Source organism: Cupressus sempervirens, chromosome 1 (assembly GCF_028749045.1).
Source record: "Cupressus sempervirens isolate cs-2001-9-10 chromosome 1, ASM2874904v1, whole genome shotgun sequence".
NCBI lineage: Eukaryota > Viridiplantae > Streptophyta > Pinopsida > Cupressales > Cupressaceae > Cupressus > Cupressus sempervirens.
Window position 1 is genome coordinate 558,321,982 of NC_143118.1, and position 23,101 is coordinate 558,345,082.

At 35.2% G+C, this 23,101-nt stretch overlaps 1 protein-coding gene across 22 annotated transcripts in view; it reads left to right on the forward strand.

Moving 5' to 3' along the window:
- Positions 1 to 23,101, forward strand: part of LOC149578659 (uncharacterized) — a 112,348-nt gene that overhangs the window by 21,088 nt on the left and 68,159 nt on the right. For 3 of the 22 annotated variants that reach the window (XM_089830756.1, XM_089830722.1, XM_089830784.1), the window contains exons 2-7: positions 13,413 to 13,514; positions 13,622 to 13,999; positions 14,137 to 14,372; positions 14,515 to 14,709; positions 14,850 to 14,942; positions 15,031 to 15,118. In XM_089830756.1, coding sequence (XP_089686882.1) covers positions 13,413 to 13,514; positions 13,622 to 13,999; positions 14,137 to 14,372; positions 14,515 to 14,709; positions 14,850 to 14,942; positions 15,031 to 15,118 — 1,092 coding nt within the window. Of the gene's footprint in view, positions 1 to 13,397; positions 13,515 to 13,618; positions 14,000 to 14,136; positions 14,373 to 14,514; positions 14,710 to 14,849; positions 14,943 to 15,030; positions 15,119 to 23,101 lie in introns of all 22 variants that reach the window. The other 19 variants (XM_089830776.1, XM_089830728.1, XM_089830794.1 and 16 more) reach the window with 10 other exon arrangements.

Here is a 23,101-nt window from a genome sequence, read left to right on the forward strand (position 1 = left end):
GGTAAGTTCGTGGATTTAATCAGCAACACTTTTCCAGCCTAACTTAGAGTGATGTGTTTCCATCCTTCCAGCTTCTCGTTGAATCTGTCAATGAGATTGTCCCAAAAGCTGTCAGGAGGTTTAGTCCCCAAGGGGAGGCCTAAATAAATGGGAGGGCGGGCCTCAATATTACAGCCCAAAATGCTAGCAATTTTCTTTTGTCTGCCTAAAGGGGTGTTGAAGAAGAACATTCAAACTCTTGTCCCAGTTGATGAGCTGCTCAGATGCCTTGGAATAAGTATTGAGGATGCATTTCATAGTCCTAGCTTCTCTCACCGAGGCTTCACCTCCCAAAATGTGAGGGAAAACCAAGGGACCTGAAGAAGGTTTCAGGCCCACCAAATCCCCTCTACTTCTTTTGGAATGTATGAGCTTGCCCAAACCTTCAGCCAGAATGATGAAGAGGATAGGGGATAAAGGATCACCCTGACGAAGACCCCTAGAGGATTTGAAGAAGTCAAAGGGGGTCTCATTAACCACAACTGCAAAGGAAGGGGTGGAAACCAATTGGGAGATAATCATTCTCACTCTGGCATTGAAACTAAAATTTTTAAGAATTACGTCCAAAAACCCCCAATCCACCCTGTCATAGGCCTTAGACAGATCAAGTTTGAGCAGAAAACCCTCTTGTTTGCCAACTTCAAGGGAATGAATAACTTCATGAACCTCAATGATGGAGTCCAGAATTTGTCTACCACGGACAGAACCCGATTGTTGAGGCCCAAGTTATGATAGATTTCAAAAATTGGTTCATGAGGAACTCCTTAGACATCCCCACATCTAATGGAATTTTCACTTGGAACAACAGAAGGAAAGGCTTCAGTAACATTGCGGAGAAATTAGATAGATTTGTTCTTAAAGGCGATCTCAGTTCCATAAATCTAACTATGAATGCCTATATTCTACCATATGCAGGCTTAGATCATTTTCCCATTCAATTAGATATTCAGGAACAACGTAAACCATCAAGAAATCCTTTTAAATGTGAGAAGATGTGGTTTGTAGAGAATACTTTTTTAGAGAAAAGTAAGCAATGATGGGATGCAGATGAATTTGAGGGCTCTAAAATGTTCTACTTTGTAGCTAAATTAAAAGCATTAAAAGAAAAAATAATTAGATGGAATAATGAACACATTAATAACATATTTAAAGAAAAACTGAAAAACGAAGAAGAAATAAAAAACTAAGTGAAGAAGTTATAGAGAACGGAATGGATGATAATAAATTTATAAAAGAAAAAGAGCTATTGCAAAAGCAAGAATCAATCTTGACTGAAGAAGAAATATTCTGGAAACAAAAATCGAGAGAAACATGGTTAAACGATGGTGATAGAAATGCAAAATTCTTTCACACCAGTACTTTAAGTAGACAACATAAATAGAATCATTAAAATCAAAGATAACTCTGGCATGGAGACTAAAAACCCCAAACAGATTGCCGAAACTTTTGTAAAATATTATTCAGGTATCCCAAACATTTATGAATTTTCAGACCTGAATGCTCAAAACAAAATGCTAAGCTCAATTCCTAGTATATTAACCAATGAGGACAATAAATACCTAAATAATTTTTTTTCTAGGGAAGAAGTCAAAGAAGCACTTTTCTCGCTTAGCTTGGATAAATCTCTTGGACTTGATGGGTTTCAAGCCTTTTTATTTTAGAAATGCTAGGATATTATAAGGGGAGATCTTTGGGAGGCAATAAAAGCAACCAAAAATTTAGGTTCATTGCTAACAGAAATTAATGATACTTTCCTAGCATTAATCCCAAAGAAATCGAATATAGAATCTCTAAGAGATTTTAGACCAATAGCTCTTTGTTATACTGTATACAAAAATTTGTCAAAGGCCTTGGCTATTTGACTCAAAAAAGTAATCCATAAACTAATATTACAAGAACAAATAGGCTTTGTTCCAAGGTCACCGGGAGATGGGGAGACTTGGAGGTCTCCAGTACTGGTACAATAATTTTTCAAACATAGGAGACGGGGGTACTTGGAGACGGCAATTTTTTTCCTGAAGTTTAAAGAGTCTAATACTAAATACAAAATTTGAAAATAGTAATATTGTAAAACTAAAAGATTAAAGTAAATAATAATAGTAATGTCAAATTAATATAGAGTCAAATATTTCAAAACTCACATAATCACAATATTGTATCTCATTGGTCTTAATTTTTGCATTAAAGACATTAAAATGAGGGCTAAAATATATAAAATTATTTAATATTATATTTTACATTTATATTTTATCAGGAGACTTAGGGGAGACTTCACTTTTTGGATTAGGAAACTGGGAAACTTTAGGAGACTTTGTCATGAAGTCTCCAACCTTTTTTGAGGTCTCCGGAGATGTGGAAAGTCTCTGAGACGTGTCTCCGTCTTTGAGACGTGACTTTTACGGGGGCAGACGGGTCTCCCCATAACCATGCTTTGTTCCCAATAGATCCATCTATGATGGGATTATTATCATTCAGGAATTAATCTATTCTCCACAAACAATGAAAGATATATGTATGTTGATGAAATTAGACATACGAAAAGCATACGACAAGGTAGATTGGAGATTTCTATGTAAAGCTTTAAGGGCATTTGGATTCTCCTATTAATGGGTTAATTTAATCTATAATTGTATATCAACACCTAAGATATCCTTATTAATCAATGGCACTCCAAAAGTTTTTTTTAGTATATCTAGAGGAATAAGGCAAGGGGATTCTATTTCCCCTTTTCTTTCCATAATTATTGCTGAGGCTTTCGAGAGGGCTATAAGAATGACTCAAACTGATGGTAAAATCAAAGGGGTTAAAGTTACAGAGGATGTGGATAATATCACGCATCAACAATTTGCAGATGACACTATCTTACTTGGAGAAAGTTCTAGGGAAGAAGCCCAACAATTTAAAAAAATTATTAAAACATATATGAAGGCCTCAAGCCAAGAAGTAAATGCAAAAAAATTGGATTTTTTTTTCCTTAATACCCACCCAAACTTAGAAAGGAACATTTGTAACATTATGGGATATAGAAAAGGGGAATTTTTCTGTAAATATCTTGGAATACAAACTGAAAAGGGAGCAAAAGATAGTAAAACTTGGAGCTTAGTAACATATAGAATCGATAGGAAAGTGGATAGTTGGAAAGGGAGGTACCTTAACAAAGCTGGTAGAAAGATTATGATCAAGGTTGTTTTATCAGCTATTCCTACCTTGCAAATGTTATGTTTACCTCTACCTAAAGGTGTTAAAAAAAACTTTAGATCAAAAATTAAGAAATTTCTTTTGGCAAGAAATAGATGAGAAGGAGAAATTGGCCATATTTGATCAAATATGTAAACCTAAAGAGTTTGGAGGCCTAGGCATTACAAATATAAGTTGGCAGAATGAGGCTCTAGGAGCTAAACTAGTATGGAGAATGAATCAAGATCACAATAGCAAATGGGCAAAAATTATTTATCATAAATAGTTATCCAATTCAGACCCTTTAACTCTCTTTTGTACCAAAGTCCACCAAAAGTTTCTAAAGTTTGGAACTTCATGATGCAAAACCAAGATCTTAACAATAAAAACCTAACCTGGGATATAGGAGATAGTCGTGATACTCTTTTTTGGGAGGACTTATGGGATGGACTTCCTCCTCGGTCAATGCAAACTTACCTATTACAATAAAAAATACTCTCATTCAGCTCTGGGGCCCTCATGTAAAAGACTATATGGTAGCCACATAGGAAGGTTGGCAATAGAAAAGACTATCAGGCTCAGTCCTAACTTACGAAAACCAAAAACTATTCGAATTTTTTGCTAAACAGAGTCCCAAATCATAAAGAGAGAAGTGATAGACTAGTTTGGGGTGCTGCTAAGAATGATAAATATAGCCCTAAATTAGGGTATGAGCTTATTATAAGGATGGGAAAAAACAAAAATATCCCTCAATCTGTGTTGGGACCCAGCTTGCCTTCCCAAGGCAGGCATTTTCTTATGGGCAGTATTGCAAGATAGAATTCTAACTCCTGATAGATTCACTAGACTAGGTTTTGAAGGACCTTCAAGATGTGTGTTATGTGAAAAGGATTTGGAAACGGCTGGACACTAATTATACAATTGTCCATTTTCAAACCAATGCTGAAAATGGTTATGCAATAAGCTTAACTGGAACACAACTCTTTTAGACAACTTATGGAACTTGCTAAGGAGTTGGCCACAAAATAGGCATAAAGTATATAGCAAATAATGGAGAATTGCCCCATCTATCCTTTTATGGGAGGTTTGGAAAGAACGCAATGGAAGAATCTTTACCAATTCTGAAAAGGATATAGAATCTCTTTTAAATAAAGTAGATGTCAGCATTTAGGAAGTTACTAACAATCATTTAAGGAAATCCTATAAAGAAGGATCATTTTCGAATTGGGATGTGGATATGAGGAGAAATTGGCAAAATCTTATACTCCCTTAGATGTTTTACTCTAAAGTCAGAAAATCAGCAAGAACGCTCTATAATTGGGAGCCTTCTCCAAGTGGCTGGTTTAAATTGATTTTTGATGGGGCTTCACGAGGTAACTGTTGTCACAAAAGTTTGCACCCATGTCCAAAGTTTTTACCTAAGGACAACATTGTGAAACATGGAAACAACCTCCAAGTTGTGGGACTTGAACTATGAGGTTGGGTCTCCGGAGAAGGCCGGCTTCCTTTACTATCAGGGTGCACCTAACTACTCTTGGAGAGGAAAAGGGAGAAGGAATGCGTAGAAGCAAATCTACCTATTCTAACCTAAGGGGGTGATGCACCAAAATAGAGTGTTCAAACCAATCTTTGCCCATACATGCACTATTGAACCATCATGACACCAAAAGATATACACATCCATGCTTATTTTAATCTAACAATCACATGCAGATCAGAAAACCCAAATGAATGACACAAGGAAAGAGAGGATTCACTTATATACCATTCATAGGCCAAAAGAGATACAGTCATGCGAGATTGCAGATCTCTACAATACACCAATGAGAGGCAAATAGTTCTTGCACTTTACATCAATGGCTGGAGGAGATAAGGCAGAATGTCATACAGTTTAGAGGCAAAGGGGATTTACACTGAAGTTGTAGAGCAACATCAGAGAAAATAGAGAAGAGTCGACCAGAACAAAATCTACAAAAATTGTCTTTATAGTTCAGGCATAACTGAGATGTCCTCTAATTGAAGTTACTCCACAACCACTGCCACTAAGTCTTACAGAGAATAATCATGCAGATCTAGGGCAAATCCAACCTTGGCACAGATTCAAATACCATGAAATCTGATCTTTGTTGAAATAGGGCTCTGATAGAAACAGCGCCATAAAACCATTTTGACTAGGTAGATGGATAGGATCAGAGGTGGTGGAGCGTTCTCCTTCGTTCACTGAGTTCAACATTCACCCAAGAGTGGTTGGCATTGATTATAGGGATCAGATCGCGCAGGAAAGTTCGATTCCCTTCGTTTTTTGGCTCATGAATCAACAAAAATCAGTAGTCAACAGAATACTGCAACCAAAATGAGCCACGTGGGCCAATAGCCTTTTATTTTTCTGCCACCTCGCAAGGTCTCCACATGGTTGACCAACTAATCGAGCCACCTTGCAACTCCCTGACCGTGATATCACATAACTGCTAGTCTTCACCGCCAACGCTAACTATAGCGTTATCTCCCTGGGCCCACAAGGACACGTGTTCTTTAGGTGCTTCCCCGCAATGTTTAACTTCCTCACATCTTCATATTGCAGGAAAGCGGGAAAAATCTTATCATACTGCGCTTGCCCCTCAAAATTCTTGGGCCCACGAACTACTCAGCACAACCTGGCATCTAACTGGCACCACCTTGGCGACCCACACAAGAAATAAGTCCCACAGAGACACGCGGCAGTGAGGCGCTTGCCCACATTGTTTAATTTCCTCATAACTTCATAATGCGGGGAAGCGCTAGCCCTTGATCCTGGGAGATCGAACAGTGGATCTTGTTGCTCAATAGAATATCGCCTTTTCAAACCCACGTGTTCTGACAAGTGCCACGATAGAATTTATTATTTCTCTTGAGAAGAGCGGGCCCATGACGTCACATCGTGCCATGCGTCGCAAGGGTGCATACCCGCATTGTTTAATTTCCTCGCAACTCCTTATTGCGAGCATGCGCTAGCCATTGATCCTTGAAGATCTGACGGTGGAAGGTACAACTGGGAACATGTGACGTCATGGGCTAGGTGTTACCGGGGCGCTTGCCCGCGTTGTCAAAAAGTTTGACAAAACAAATGATGCCGGAAAGCGGGTGCCAATCAAACTGCCAACTCAGCCAGTAGCTCTCCCCTCTGCGGCCCACAAGAACAACAAGGACCCATTGATCCACGTGTCGCAAAGGGGCTTTCCCGCATTAGGTAAAGGTAATGCATTTTCAAAATGCAGGGAAGCGCCCATCGTAGATCTGTGCAAGATCTGACGGTGCGGAAAGTTGCGGGGAAGCAGAATAAATTAGGAAATAAAGAAATACCATAAGGTTTTATTGTTTATTTTTATTTTTTAAATATTTCCTGGGCATTAAAAATAATACTTAAATATGGAAGATGACTGTTGGATGGGCTCAAATGTTTGAATTCAAATTTTGGCAGGGCAAAATAGGTAACAGTAACCCTAGGAATGCAGGTTTAGGATGTATTATTCAGAATGATGTAGGAATATGGCTGGGGAAATGTGCCAAACCCCTTGGTATCATTTCCAATAACTTAGTTGAACTCGAAGCTTTGAAAGAAGGCTTGATTCTAAGTCTTAAAGTAGGAATACATAGGATATTAATAGAAGGCAATTCTCAATGCACTTAGAAAGAGAAACACTCCAAATTGGATATTAAATTCAAAGTTGGAGGTAGTTCTTGAAATCTTGGATAAATTTCAGGAATATAAAATAGGACACATCTATAGGGAAGGAAACAAGGAGGCTGATGCTTTGGCTAATAAAGGTGCTGATGGCGAAGATTTTACCTCACTAAATTTAGATCTAGGTTTTAGGTTTGAATAAATTAGGTCCTATCTTGCTTTATTTCGAGGAGGCACTTTCTTAGACCATGTTCTTGATCTATATTAGGAGTTCTCTATCATCTTCATTTTACCCTTAATATAGGATTCCTCGTGTATTTATCGTAACCTTGTAACCACACTAAGTATTAATGTAATTAACCTCAATATTTCACATTTGGTAATAGGTAGGTAGACTAAATGGCCGTTTCAGAATTTGTAGACTTAAACCAACATTTCCTAGCAATGTAAACAAACTAATATACCTTTTTAATTGCATCAAAGGTAAGCTATAAAGTAAACAACCTGCACGATCCTTATTTATTCTTCAATCCTAAGAAATCTATATGTTGGAAAACACATCAAGAGAACAGACGATACTTAAACATCCAAGATGCCATGCACAATGACAAAATATCTAACTAAATTTAGCAATGTAATCAATACGAATTCCTATTACCTATTCAAAACAATGGGACAAACAAGTTTTCCTTAATAAGGGACAACCCGAAGTAACTATTCTAATAGACAATTTTAATAGGCTTAATAGTGAACAGTTTACACTTAGGTATTTGGAACTAAGGAAAGAATGCATAAGAAATTAATCACTATGCAATGATAAATTATGATATAAATATCAAAAAAAATCTAGGTACACTAGATCAAGAAAGTTATCTATTTCCTTTTGATTACTAACTACTAATGGGTTCTTGTGAGTCGTGAAATTACATATTAAAGGTAGCAAAATGTAAAAGATGTATTGATAAAAGTAGTTAACTGATTCAAGATACAAAGAGACTCGAGGCGATTACTTGTTTTTAATAAAATAGTACATACAAGAAATCATGTGATCCGAAGGAAGGAACACCTTTAGTAAAATCATGATAAAGGGTTGGAATATTAAATTATTTGTAACAAATGAATTATCCGTCAATAAATTAGGAAATTTGGGGTATGCCCCTTTTACTTTTTGTTCTCTATATAGGACTATAGTCCTAGGAAAGATTGGAGGTTTTCTTTCTCCATTCATTCCTACTAGTGCCCGCTTGGACGGATTCATTGTAAATTATTAATTTAATGTAATCTATAGGGCCTTGGCCTTTCTGAGCAGTATATATATAAAAAATTATTCATATATATAATTTAAACATATATATATATATATATACACACACACACACACACACACACACAAGAACTTAAACATTATTTATTATAATACCATTCTATATCAGTTTTCCTTACTATATAGAAATTATTACTTACAAATAAATTTATATTTCATCTAAAATAGGTGAACTACAAAAGGTATAACAAAATATATCAATATATGATATACATTATTAGAGGAAAATTAATATTTGAAATAACAATATTTATTAAATATAATTAATCAATGAAATAATATATATATCTTAAAACATGATTTAATCAACATAGATTAATCTAACATTAAATGCATCATTAAATACAATTAAACTAATAAAATCAACACCCTCATGCCAAACCAAGACCCACGCAAAAGGGATTGGATGAATTAGGATTTGTCACCATAACAGTCCTGTAGGGTAATCACAATACTAGGTGATTGTCCCTAGATTAGGACAATGACTTGGGCTAGGTATGATTTTGGGCCTTAATGTTATCTCCCCTCAACCACCATCGAGAGATATAAAGGCACACTTAGACTTGCAAAGCCAGGTAGAGGTGATGCCTAGTACCTACATAATCGCCTAGATGAGACAATAACATATATGCATACACATATAATATTTCAGATGATACATTCAATGAAGGGGGAATCATAACATCAATGGGTCTCACTAATGAGTAATACGGCATCCTCCTTCATACAAACACATCATGGAAAAGATCAAACATAAGCAAGTAACATAGAGCATGTTAGGAAACCTAAATCATCGTCAATGACATCCCTAAAATTATGTGTTAGTCCTAAACAATACATCATAAGCATGAAATATAATTATAAAGAGGACATAGTAATTGAGCTTAACAACAATGTATCCATCATAAGTGTAGATCATCAAGTGACATCATCATCAAGTCTCGAAACAACATGGCATGAGAAGTAATCCACCAGAACAGATCAGATAAGTAACTCCACATTACTGCATCATATAGGCGTACCCTATAAGCATCAAGTATAAGTTTGGTGCTGTAATACTTGCTGGTCAGAGGTCTTACAACTGTTTTAGTGTTGAATGAAGAACCTCCTCTGAAATGAAGATAATGAGTAGGACGGAGAAGACAAGAGACTGCATGAGTGCCTCCAACAAACAATGAACAAATGACAATCATCTGGTAGTTGAAGATACAGATAGCACATGAATCTGCTTGACTTACCCAACAACACTTTTCAACCATGCAAGAGTAAACTGCTAGTTGAAAATACAAGTGCCAGTAGTCCAAAGAACTAATCAATTAAGGATAAGTTTCCTCCACAAAATTAAAAGTTCCATCTCATCGAAATACAACCACTGACCGACTAGTGCATAGGAGCAAATGTTGAATATGTAGCTCATTCCAAAGCAAAACCAAGTAAGCATTAGCACCAACAGTAGACCTCCCCTATGATGCTAACAAGGGAGTTACATGACAAGTCCATTGAAATCATGTGTCACCATGTAGTCTATGAAGGAGAGTTTGAATGCGCACAAGAAAGTACCTGCAATTGAAAAAATGTATGCACCCAATGCACACACGCATTGGACAAGAATCACTAGGATTTGATGTTGTCGTGGAGGGACACTAATTTGGACAAAGGTATGATGACAAATAAAAAGCACTACACAACCCCTCATGGCACTTTATAATACAATACATGTACAAAATAAAGCACAATAGAATGTGCAAATGCCCAGAAATCATGCATGAGTGACAACATCTCAGTGTGTCTACAAACAGAGAAGTGCATGTAAAAGGTGCGCCCAAACACGGCAAAGTGCAAGACATCAATGTAGAACAGCCAAAGCAAAGTCATCCAATGCAAACAAATAGTTTCCATGAGCCAACATGACCAAGTAATCATCCATAATGTAAAAACATGAAAAACTAAATAAAACGTAGTTGGGGAAAAATATGGATATATTTGGAGAGCTTGAAGAGACCTTTCCAATGTTGCAAGAATCACAAAAAATGAAGGAAATGGCAAAAATATACCAGCTTGGGAGCAAAAATGCGACAATGGACTTCAAAGGGTTGTAGAAAACTCCAAGAGAATTTTGAAAGAATCAGCTTTCCAAGTATATCTCCTTTTTAAAAAATGTACGGAATATGCAGAAGTTATGGCCAAATGAAAATCATGCTAAATTTAACCAATCAACAACCAACAAACACAACCCATGCAACTTGATTTTCGCAAAATGATTCACTAAATGAAAAATTCGATGCATACCTAGACAGTCTTTTGGGGTTGAGGAAAAGACTCAATTTTTTTTTTTTGTTTTCAAATTTTGCAAATTTGGTGCTATTTTTAGCTTCTTTTCTTCTTTTTGATTTTCAGACAAAAATGGCAAACCTTGGAAAATTGGAAGTGACTCAGATGGATGGTCTTTGTGGTTGTGAAAAGAACCCAAAAATTGTTTTTCTCCAAGATGAGCTGATTTGTAGGTTCTCAAAAAATACCCACTTATTTTACCACAGAAAAAGGTAATTCTAGGGACACTATAGCGCTTTTGAAGAAAAAAAGCTCTCAAAGATTGAGAAGGGGTTTGCTGAATCCATGCTTTAATACCATGTTGAGTCTTGCAACATCGAATGACAAACAATGATCACCTTACACAAACTAGGGCAACAAGAAAGATATGCTATATACCTCAAAAGCAAAGATTGAAGAATGAGAAATATAATGCACAAAGAATTGCATCATTGAAAACAAGTCCTCTAAAATTAGGAAAAAACATATAACAAAGTTAGAAAAGCAAATCAAAGATCAACTAGAGCTCAACTAGGCTAAATTAGGCTCAACTAAAGCTCGGCCGAGTTAACTTAAGCTAATCATGTATGTATAATTAGCATGTGCTCAATTATGCTTGAACATGTGCACTGATATATAATGCAACAATATGCAAATGTGCATGATGCAACGAGTATGTTTATGATGCAACAATTGTGCTTGCTCTAAAATTAACCGCACCCAATCTTGAACCCAAATTGGCAATTTAGATCTGGAAACATAGATGCATGCAGTTTTGTGGTTGAGCCATCCTCTCCATATTTTGTTTTTGTAATCGGTGAAATCCACCCTTATTGGATGCATCCCCATGTGTAAAAACTCCGTCCCCACCTTGGGGACGCGGGGTTGTCTTCTAGCATACTTGATCTGCACATTTTTACTAGAAATTTCCTGGAACAACTTTACTGCCTTGCATCGAGGCATCTGTCTTCAAGGCAGTTAGGAGACATTTGGGACGTTGCCCACCATCCTCAAGATGGCTAAACTTTCCCTGCTGGCCAGCCTTTTTAAAAATAAATTCTTACTTAAATTAAGAAATAAAAAAAGATTTCCTTTACGAGTATTGACAATGAATTCTTTTAGATTACATATAACTGTAGAATGAACAGGTCAGCTATAAAATGTATCAGACTGTGACTACTATCCATAGAAAGAAAGCATACAATTGTAGAATACGAGTATACAAATATAACCATAGTAACACGAAGATCCGTCCCCACTCTTTTTGCCCCACGTTTCGGAGACTTGGACACACTGGGGACTTGGGGACTCCGTCCCCTTGCCCCCAGCGCTGCCACCAAAGTCCACCACCTCTGCAGAGGATGGGGGACGTCCTGATGTTGACTATTTGCTGATTTGACTATTTATGTTCAATGTTTGATGTTCCAATTCCATCCAATATTCAAGTATTTACTCTTACATCTTTATATCTTGTATTGGAATACATCTTTTCATAACTAGCATTTAAAGTACCATATGTATATATATACTATTATACACACCCCCTCCTATCCCCTGCTGCTGTCCCCCCACCGTCCCCAAAATAAGGCCCCTTTGTTCCCCCGTCTCCCCACCGTCCCCAAATTAAGGCCCCTCTATCCCCCCGTCCTGGAAACTTGTCCCCCCGTTCCGCCGTTCCCCTGTCCCCTAGGGTGGTGTAACTATGAATATAACTCTTCTCCAACAATGGGTAAATAGACAATTGCATTCAGCTGTAAAATGATCAAAACTTAAAAGCATGATTGCATACATCTGTAATATAAAGTGAAATGGTGTGGAATGGAAATGTACAATTCTAGAATAAAAGAAGATAGGTAGTCATGACTTGTAACTATTTTTTGCCAAAGGAAAAGCTTATTTCTGCACAAAATTGGTGAGTGATGATGTCCAGTTAGTTTAGTGGGATCATTTATTATTTATTTAATAATGTTTTGGCAATGAATTTTAATTCGTGAATGCAAATATTATATGTTAAGGTTCTATAGTGCACATATGTATGCTTAATCCATGTTTTCATATGAACATTTCGAATTTCCTTATATATTTTAAACTTTCCCTATATTTATATAGCTGTCCCCTTTGCCATCCTTAAATTGGATAAAAAGTTCTGGCATTGCAGAAACCCATCCCCTTGTCTCCTGCTGTCACGTACCTGGAACCTGGGGTAAACTTGGTTTCATCAATCTTAAAAGAGTGAACAAATCTTATAATGGAATGCAACATGAAAGGATTGATGAGTTCAACAAGGCCTGAGCAAATATAAATTTTTGCAATTTGTAGATATCTAGCTGTCTAGGTTTAATCTATTTTTGTGAATTTACAGCTTTCTAATTTTAGGCTTAGTTATATTATTTTCTTTTTTTGGAATCTTCTTTAGGACTCCAGATTAGCTATTGTAGCTTGTTCACTTTTTATTCCTGTGAACCTACTTCAGTCAATACTACACCACCATTTTTTGTTTTCTACTGTATTGTTGGCATCTTCATTTAGCGTTGGGAATTTTTATGTTTTGGACAATTTTTTTCACCATTAGTTGATGTTTGTGCAAACTGTTGATGTCTAAGTATCTGTTTACTCGTTGCACAGCGGAAATTTATTATGGTCCTTTTTGGATATTCACTTATAATAGCTTAAACTCCTTGGCAAAATCTTGCAGGATGCTAGCAGCTTGTCTTCTTTCAAGTATATATTTAACACAGTAGATATCAGGGAAATCAAATTTCCTTCTAAAGTTTTCAATATATTCTGGGAAAATAATGTAAATAGTGGTCAAGATCTGCATCATTGCTTTCTGATTGGTTGACACTACACGAGTTTCCCAAGTTTTATATTTAGTTCTTTCAACAGTTGTAATATTGGCAGGGTGTCACAACAACATGGTTTCTCAAGATGTCAGCCTTATAGATAGAGTTGAGCAAGAACGAGCATCCGGTGCCGAAGGAAGGTCTCGCTCACAAAATTCAGGTAGCTGTTGTAGCACGAGGAAAGTAATTCATAACAATTTCAGTTGATCTTTGATAAACTTCACGTAACATTGTCTTAGACATTTATTTTAGATTAATATGTAGCAGGCAAGTTAGTATTTGAGGGGATGACAAATGTATCTATAAGTTCTGGAATATCAAGTGGAGATGACGACAACCATAAGTTCATGGACACCACTAATAAAAGAGACAATGAAAAAGTGCAAGAGGAAGAGGATGATGAATTGGAGGAAGGGGTAGAAGAGGAACATCCATTGCGGAAGTTGAAGGTGCGTCGGTTGGATATACAAGAAGATGTCTTGTTCACCCCACGACATAATGGTGGGAATGCTGGATTTGAGCACAAGGTGAATGCTATGGAGGATGTTGCCATGAGCAGAATGTCGTTTGAGCCCAACAAAGATATCATTCTGGATTATGATTGTGCCCGGGAAAGCTGTGCAACACCTTTCTTGGGAGCCCAATGTAAATATATATCTCTTCAATGATTTGTGCATTATTTGATTCATAAGACATGAATTTTCTTGTTATTTTTGGAACTTTTCTTTCCAGAGGTTTGGTCAGCTATAGTAAACTTTGTATGCTTATAATATTTTCTGAAGATTTTGATACAGGCAAAAGGAAGAAAGCAACAAGAAGAACAAGCCGAATTACTTGTCGGCATTTAGCAAGAAAGTTGACAGTGGATTTTGATGAAAAGGGAAATCCAGTTGGTCCCAATGCTGGAGGGTTTAAGAGGTCCATTAATAGTTATGTTTGCCATTTTATGCCTATAAATTTTAAACAGATTGGAGATGTTCCAGTTGAAGACTACAAAGCAGTATTAAATGTTTTGACAGTAAGCACCAGTTTTTGGAAGTGTATTGTGATAAAGCACTTTTTACCCTTACATATTGTGAGGTAATGAGATCAGTTCCATCATATTGTGCATATAATGGCCAACTCTAGAACTTATGAATTTCTACCTGTTATGTTTGCAGGAGAGATTTAATTTTGATCTCAACAAGAAGTATACTAGGAAAAAAATTTCATCCTGTTATCGACAACACAAATACAAGCTAATGTTACAAATTAAGAAAGAGATTGAGAGGGGTGTAGAACCTGAGAAACCATCATATGTGAAACAAGAAGATTGGAATGCATTTGTTGCAAAAACAAAAGATGAAGAGTTTGCAGTAGGTTTCCAGAGATCTGATGAATTGTTTGACACTTTGACATGCTTCATTTGTTCATGTTTGTCATTAGCTTCACTAGTAATTAAGTCTTCATTGTGAATATATTTTATCCATAATTTTTCATGTGGTTATTTCTCCAGAAAATCAGTAATAAAAATAAAGCTAACAGGAGTCAACAAAGTGGAGTGCATCAGACAGGAAGATTAGGTCGTTCAGGCCATAAAAGGAAAACAGTAAGTACGCATATATAATATCAATGAATGAAATCTTCTAGTTTTGAGATGTTTGGTCGTGTACTTACTGATTTCTAATGGATAACAGGATGATTCTTGTTTTCCGTTCCAGAAGGAAGATTCAGGAAGAGAACCATTAGATGATGTATGGAGTACAGCACTTGCATTCAAACAAGGTACAATTATCTCCTACTTGCCATAAAGTTTGGTAAATATGCAAGAATGCAGCTATTAAGTTCTTTATTATGTTGAACAAGAGAGTTGTAATTTGTGACAGTGAACTTTAAAACACAATGGTACGTAGTTGTGGGAGAGACTTTTGCACCCACATGCTTGTTTATGATAACTTTTGTTGCAAACAGTAGATTCTTCTGATTTCTTCAGCATTTACATGCTTTTGTTATTGAAACATGAAAATGAATTAATTGTTCAACAAATTATGTTTGGACTTAGTCATATACAAATGTTACTTGAAATTCAACAATTTAAACCTTACTGAATTTTTGGGAATGCTCAACTTATTAATTTTCCAATAGGATTCTGACCCATTAAATTAGTGATATAGTTGATATTTCTAACATATTGTATATTGCTCGCTTTCCTTATTATAAAGCAAATGCAATGCGACAAACTTATTGCTATAAGATTAATAATTTTCTAGCATTTTCATGTGCTGCAATAGTGAGCATATTCTTTGAATTGAGGAATTGAAAAAAAAAAGTTTGACCAAGTTAACAAGGTGATTACTTTTCACTTACCATATATATTGTTCAAAATTCGTTAATCTGAGTTTCAACCTCATGATCAAGCTCAGTAACAAATGGCATGGCTTGAGTATTTTGTAACCAGGGAAGTAGTGACGTATTCAAATTCATGTAATAAAGTTTAATTTCAGCAACATGAAATAATTTTAAATTAAAGAAGAAAGACAAGCAGAACACACCATAACCTTGAGGACTGTAGATGTAACCCCCATAGAAACTGCATTTCAAGGCATGTGAAGTTGTGAACCAGAAGAGGGATCATAAAGCCATTGTTTTTGGAACATGGAAGGCTGACTGTTACATCCCAATTTTTGACCTAGTTTGAAATATAGCTGTTGAGGTTCACATGAAGTCAGTTGGCAGTCTAATTTGATATAATCTGGCGAAATGATAAGATGGTTGTTATGATTTCAAATGAAGATGACATGTTAGTTGATTGTTAATCGCGAATTCATGGAATTAAGATGAAAGGTTAACTGTTATGATTATTTATGATTAAATAATTTAATTACTAAGAAATTTCTTGTAGGGAACATGTCAAAGGGGTGGAAGCATTGTCAGAAAAGAATTAGGTAGGGCATCACCATCACTGGGTAGACGGGTAAAAGATCTAGCCAGAATATATGTGCAGGACTTGCATGAGTTATTTAATAATTTAATAAAAAAATAATTGAGATAAAATATAAAACATATCTTAAAGGATTTTAATTTATCTTTCGTCATATTATTTTAATAATGATTTATATTCATGCATTTAATAAATAAAATGATTTTTGGCACTATTATAATTTAATAATTAATAATTAATGTTACAAATAAGATTATAATAATGTTCGATTTATAATAATTGTATTATTATAATTTTCAAATTATAATCTCCCAATTCTTCTTTCCAAATTCTTCTTTTTCTTTTGTTCTTTTCATAGGCGATTTTATGTTTGGTATCCAAATGGTCTTCTTGGGAATTTGAAGGGATTCTTGTAACTATTTGGGAAGTCGATGAGTCAAGTTAAAACTTTATATTAATTAGAGTATCGATGATTGCTATTAATAATCTTTTTCTTTTTGGTACCCGACTACCATTATTAATTGCGGCAATAGCATTTGGGGCCTTTGGAATTCCTTAGCGTCACATATTCTTATATACCTGCGATTTTATTATATGCTGGGGTGCGATGAAGGTATGGACTGCTGTATTCCTGCGAGTTCATTTTAAAATTTGTAGCAGCACTTTTCCAATCCAACATGTCGTACAAGTTCTGATTTACTGAAGATTTACGCAATATTTATACTTTGGAGTTTTTTTTTTGCAAGCAAACCAATGAAGAGATAATGCAAATCGACTCCAAAGAGTTCTGGACTTATACAGGTTATGTGGTAGTCAATCTCACATTTGGAGCTGTGTACAGTTGAAACGTTTTTGAATCTATTCTTTATTTTCAATCTTTATTCCATGCTAATCGGTGTTTTGTTATCATTTCCTTATCATATTTAAATAGAATCTGATGCCGAAAATATATTCAACCTGTATGGTGAATGTGTGTACACATAATCATAAGCTTCTTAAATGAAATTCAATGGGTCATGTATCAGAGCATATGCTGTTCATTTGGGATTATCTCCGCCTTAGATTAATGAACCTATCTGAATACAAGTAATTGTGTTTGTGTTTCACAGTTTCTTCTTTCTTGTTTGTTGCCGGCTACATATTGATAGAGCTAAGAATAAAGTAAATTGTTTTACAAATCCTTTTCACCTTGGTTGAGTATTCATCCATAGTCGGCTAGGCAAGTTGAATAGAGATCAATTCATAATACTAGCTGTTGGTAATCTGAGATTTACATGAGATCATTTACCAAATATTCTTGAGTTATATCATTTATGAAATCCGTTGTAATTGTAATAAATTGATTGATTATATGAAACCACACCATGCACATGCTATCATAATTTTCTGAGCACATTTAGAATACTATTAATACGAGGAAATTCACCGGCAGATAAGCCATGAAATGGTGAAGAGGAGGAATTTAATCTGCAAGAATGCAGAAGAGAATTTAGTTATGATTAAATTAATTAATTAAATATTCAATTTTGATATCTTTAAAGAACATAATTATGTGATCACAAAGTGTGAAATGCCGGATGTATGTAATAGCTCTTGCACATTCCTGTTATTGTGATCTCCTGTTGCCAAGTTGTATGGTGAAGTTAATTATTAGGAAGTCCAGAGAATGGTAAGATGATCCCTGTCAATTCCGGGTAGGGAGGGCCAATCTCGTTAGAGATCGTGTGGGGATATATATTGTGGTCCGAGGTTGGGTGGTTAAGCCCCTGGCAATGTTTCACCTCTCTCAAGATGTCGTATATGTGTCAGACAGAGATAAGCCATGCAATCAATTGTTTATCGGAGATAGGTATTATCATTTTTGTTTATGAGAAGGTAAGATTAAATTGAAGCATTTCATTGTTATCATTATTTTACTTTCATATAAATGAATATTGAATATAAGTAATTATCTAATCTTGAGAAATTGTCACAGATAAGCAATCCGAAGGAAAAGAAATCCGAAGCCCTGATTGATTGTGTGACAGCTGGAACCTTAATTGATACAGTGGTATTGGAAGCCCTAACTGAATCCATGGTATCGAAAGCTCTAGTTGAATCTGTGGTTGCGGAAGCCCTAAATTGAATCCGTCGTCGCGGAAACCCTAGATAAAATCCGTGGTCGCGGAAGCCCTAAATTGAATCTGTGGTCGCGGAAGCCCTAAGTGGTAAAGCGATATCAGAAGCCCTAAATAAACCAAAGGTAATTGATGCCCTAATTGGTAAGATGATATGTGATGCCCTAATTTAAGTTATAGTGTTATTTAGTTGTATTCATCAAATGATTTTTGAGATAGTAGTCGATTTGAGAAATTGGTATGGTGTATTTGTGGACTAATCGGGTGGTTGCAGAAGCATACTTATATGATCTTCAGTCTTAGTTTTCCGAGGTATGTGATTTCAATTTCTAAAGTAATTTCATTAAAAGGTATTTCAAGTATTTAGTTAAGAAATTTTTGTTTAACTGACTTTAACGGTAAATCTTCTTAACATGAACATGAATGATGTAACTGCCTTTTTATGAAATCGAAGTTATAACTGTATTTTATGCTTATGTTAGATGTTAATTTAGACCCAGGAAATCTGGATGTTACATATGGTATCAGAGCACTGGGTTCAACACTGAAACCTTGGGTCCAACACTGTTTTTTTTTTTTTTTTTTGGAAAAACTGAAAAACATAAATGTTGAAGAAGATTTATTTTTGCATATTTGGATATTGCAATCAAAATTGGAAAAACACATTGGAAAATCATTCAAAATAGCCAAGAAGGCTGAAATGATATAAAGTAAACAAATGTATAAACAATTAAAAAGATAAAAAGGATTGGCAAGCTGAGTGGTGGAGATCGGGTTTGACGACCCAAATTTTGAAATCCTTGGCCAGGGTGGAATTAGACTGATTTGCTAGAACAATTGATCTTGTTGATTGTCCTGATGCTTGAGTTATTTTGTTGAATAACTGTTGGGACTTCAATCCACTTGATTACTGAGTGGCAGGACTAGAATGTTACATATGTATTATCCCTGGTGGGAGGGCCATTCTTTGTCGAGAATGAGAAGATTAAAAAGGGTCTCGATGCCTAGACTTGCGCAATCCAAAACACAGTTTAAATCTTGATAAAATGATATCTAAATCCATCATGAGCAGGTTTGTCGACCCAAATTAATGAAAGAAATAAATTGTTACCAACTTGAACTTGAACTGAATGAAAACAAAACTGTGAACCATGATTCTTTTTGATGTTGGTTAAACGAAAAGATCATTATGTGCTCCAGTAAGGAGTTGGAACTATCAATGTTTGTGAACTTTTGATGAAATGGGCATGGAAGCCTGAATCATAAAAATGGAAAAGATGAATTTCCAAGTATTTTATAGATGAATGATGAGAATCTTATGAATTGTTTGAGATGCCTATGATCTTGATTAGAGTTATGATGTTCTTGCATAGTATATCATGTTTTTACCCTTTGACACATTGTTATACATGTATAAGGCACATGCGATGTTGACTTTACATATTGAGCTGTTGTATATTGTTTTGGAGATATCCTATCATGAAATGATTATTCTAATGAAATATTGGGCTTGAAGGCCAAGGTTGCAATGGAAAAACATGGATTCACTAACCTATTACAGGTAATCTGTAAGTTTGCAAGGAAGATCTATCCATTAATGAGTGCTATATGCCAAATGGTACGTATGGGTAATTGAAATTATGATCAAGTTATGATTTGGAACATGCTGGTTGAAGAATTTCCATTTTGAATACTTATCTTACTTTCAGCCACTGAATCCTGTAAATAAAGAAATCAATATGGAATCAAACTAATGATATGGTGAGTGTCTACATAAGTATGACAGGAATATGAAACAGAATCGATTCAACCGATGCTAAGATGACCACCGTTATGGTAAAGTGAACTCAGGTGAGTACATGTTCAATTTTATGTCACCATGCAAGTATCTTTCTGAAAAACTTTAAAGTAAAAATGGATCTTGAGTTTCGACTATGATTTTCATTCTGACCCAATTGAGAATAGAAATGATATCACAATGATTATATATATGCATCTTGTATGTGGAATCTTCTTTTAGTGTCTAAATTGCAGAGGTCATCGAGGACGATGAACCACAAGGGGAATGGTACGTTACATTCCAATTTTTAAAATACTCCTTTATAATGTTCATTGCAATTTCAAGTTCATCGAGGACGATGAACCACAAGGGGAATGGTATGTTACATCCCAATTTTTGACCTATTTTGAAATATAGCTGTTGAGGTTCACATGAAGTCAGTTGGCAGCCTAATTTGATATAATCTGGCGAAATGATAAGATGGTTGTTATGATTTCAAATGAAGATGACATGTTAGTTGATCGTTAATCGCGAATTCATGGAATTAAGATGAAAGGTTAACTATTATGATTATTTATGATTAAATAATTTAATTACTAAGAAATTTCTTGCAGGGAGCATGTCGAAGGGGTGGAAGCATTGTCAGAAAAGAATTAGGCAGGGCATCACCATCACTGGGCAGACGGGTAAAAGCTCTAGCCAGAATATATGTGTAGGACTTGCATGAGTTATTTAATAATTTAATAAAAAAATAATTGAGATAAAATATAAAACATATCTTAAAGGATTTTAATTTATCTTTTGTCATATTATTTTAATAATGATTTATATTCATGCATTTAATAAATAAAATGATTTTTGGCACTATTATAATTTAATAATTAATAAGTAATGTTACAAATAAGATTATAATAATGTTCGATTTATAATAATTGTATTATTATAATTTTCAAATTATAATCTCCCAATTCTTCTTTCCAAATTCTTATTTTTCTTTTGTTCTTTTCATAGGCGATTTTATGTTTGGTATTCAAATGGTCTTCTTGGGAATTTGAAGGGATTCTTGTAACTATTTGGGAAGCCGATGAGTCAAGTTAAAACTTTATATTAATTAGAGTATCGATGATTGCTATTAATAATCTTTTTCTTTTTGGTACCCGACTACCATTATTAATTGCGGCAATAGCATTTGGGGCCTTTGGAATTCCTTAGCGTCACATATTCTTATATACCTGCGATTTTATTAGATGCTGGGGTGCGATGAAGGTATGGACTGCTGTATTCCTGCGAGTTCATTTTAAAATTTGTAGCAACACTTTTCCAATCCAACATGTCGTACAAGTTCTGATTTACTGAAGATTTACGCAATATTTATACTTTGGAGTTTTTTTTTTGCAAGCAAACCAATGAAGAGATAATGCAAATTGACTCCAAAGAGTTCTGGACTTATACAGGTTATGTGGTAGTCAATCTCACATTTGGAGCTGTGTACAGTTGAAACGTTTTTGAATCTATTCTTTATTTTCAATCTTTATTCCATGCTAATCGGTGTTTTGTTATCATTTCCTTATCATATTTAAATAGAATCTGATGCCGAAAATATATTCAACCTGTATGGTGAATGTGTGTACACATAATCATAAGCTTCTTAAATGAAATTCAATGGGTCATGTATCAGAGCATATGCTGTTCATTTGGGATTATCTCCGCCTTAGATTAATGAACCTATCTGAATACAAGTAATTGTGTTTGTGTTTCACAGTTTCTTCTTTCTTGTTTGTTGCCGGCTACATATTGATAGAGCTAAGAATAAAGTAAATTGTTTTACAAATCCTTTTCACCTTGGTTGAGTATTCATCCATAGCCGGCTAGGCAAGTTGAATAGAGATCAATTCATAATACTAGCTGTTGGTAATCTGAGATTTACATGAGATCATTTCCCAAATATTCTTGAGTTATATCATTTATGAAATCCGTTGCTAATTGTAATAAATTGATTGATTATATGAAACCACACCATGCACATGCTATCATAATTTTCTGAGCACATTTAGAATACTATTAATACGAGGAAATTCACCGGCAGATAAGCCATGAAATGGTGAAGAGGAGAAATTTAATCTGCAAGAATGCAGAAGAGAATTTAGTTATGATTAAATTAATTAATTAAATATTCAATTTTGATATCTTTAAAGAACATAATTATGTGATCACAAGTGTGAAATGCCGGATGTATGTAATAGCTCTTGCACATTCTTGTTATTCTGATCTCCTGTTGCCAAGTCGTATGGTGAAGTTAATTATCAGGAAGTCTAGAGAATGGTAAGATGATCCCTGTCAATTCCGGGTAGGGAGGGCCAATCTCGTTAGAGATCGTGTGGGGATATATATTGTGGTCCGAGGTTGGGTGGTTAAGCCCCTGACAATGTTTCACCTCTCTCAAGATGTCATATATGCGTCAGACAGAGATAAGCCATGCAATCAATTGTTTATTGGAGACAAGTATTATCATTTTTGTTTATGAGAAGGTAGGATTAAATTGAAGCATTTCATTGTTATCATTATTTTACTTTCATATAAATGAATATTGAATATAAGTAATTATCTAATCTTGAGAAATTGTCACAGATAAGCAATCGGAAGGAAAAGAAATCCGAAGCCCTGATTGATTGTGTGACAGCTGGAATCTTAATTGATACAGTGGTATTGGAAGCCCTAACTGAATCCATGGTATCGAAAGCCCTTGTTGAATCCGTGGTTGCGAAAGCCCTAAATTGAATCCGTCGTCGCGGAAACCCTAGATAAAATCCGTGGTCGCGGAAGCCCTAAATTGAATCTGTGGTCGCAGAAGCCCTAAGTGGTAAAGCGGTAGCAGAAGCCCTAAATAAACCAAAGGTAATTGATGCCCTAATTGGTAAGATGATATGTGA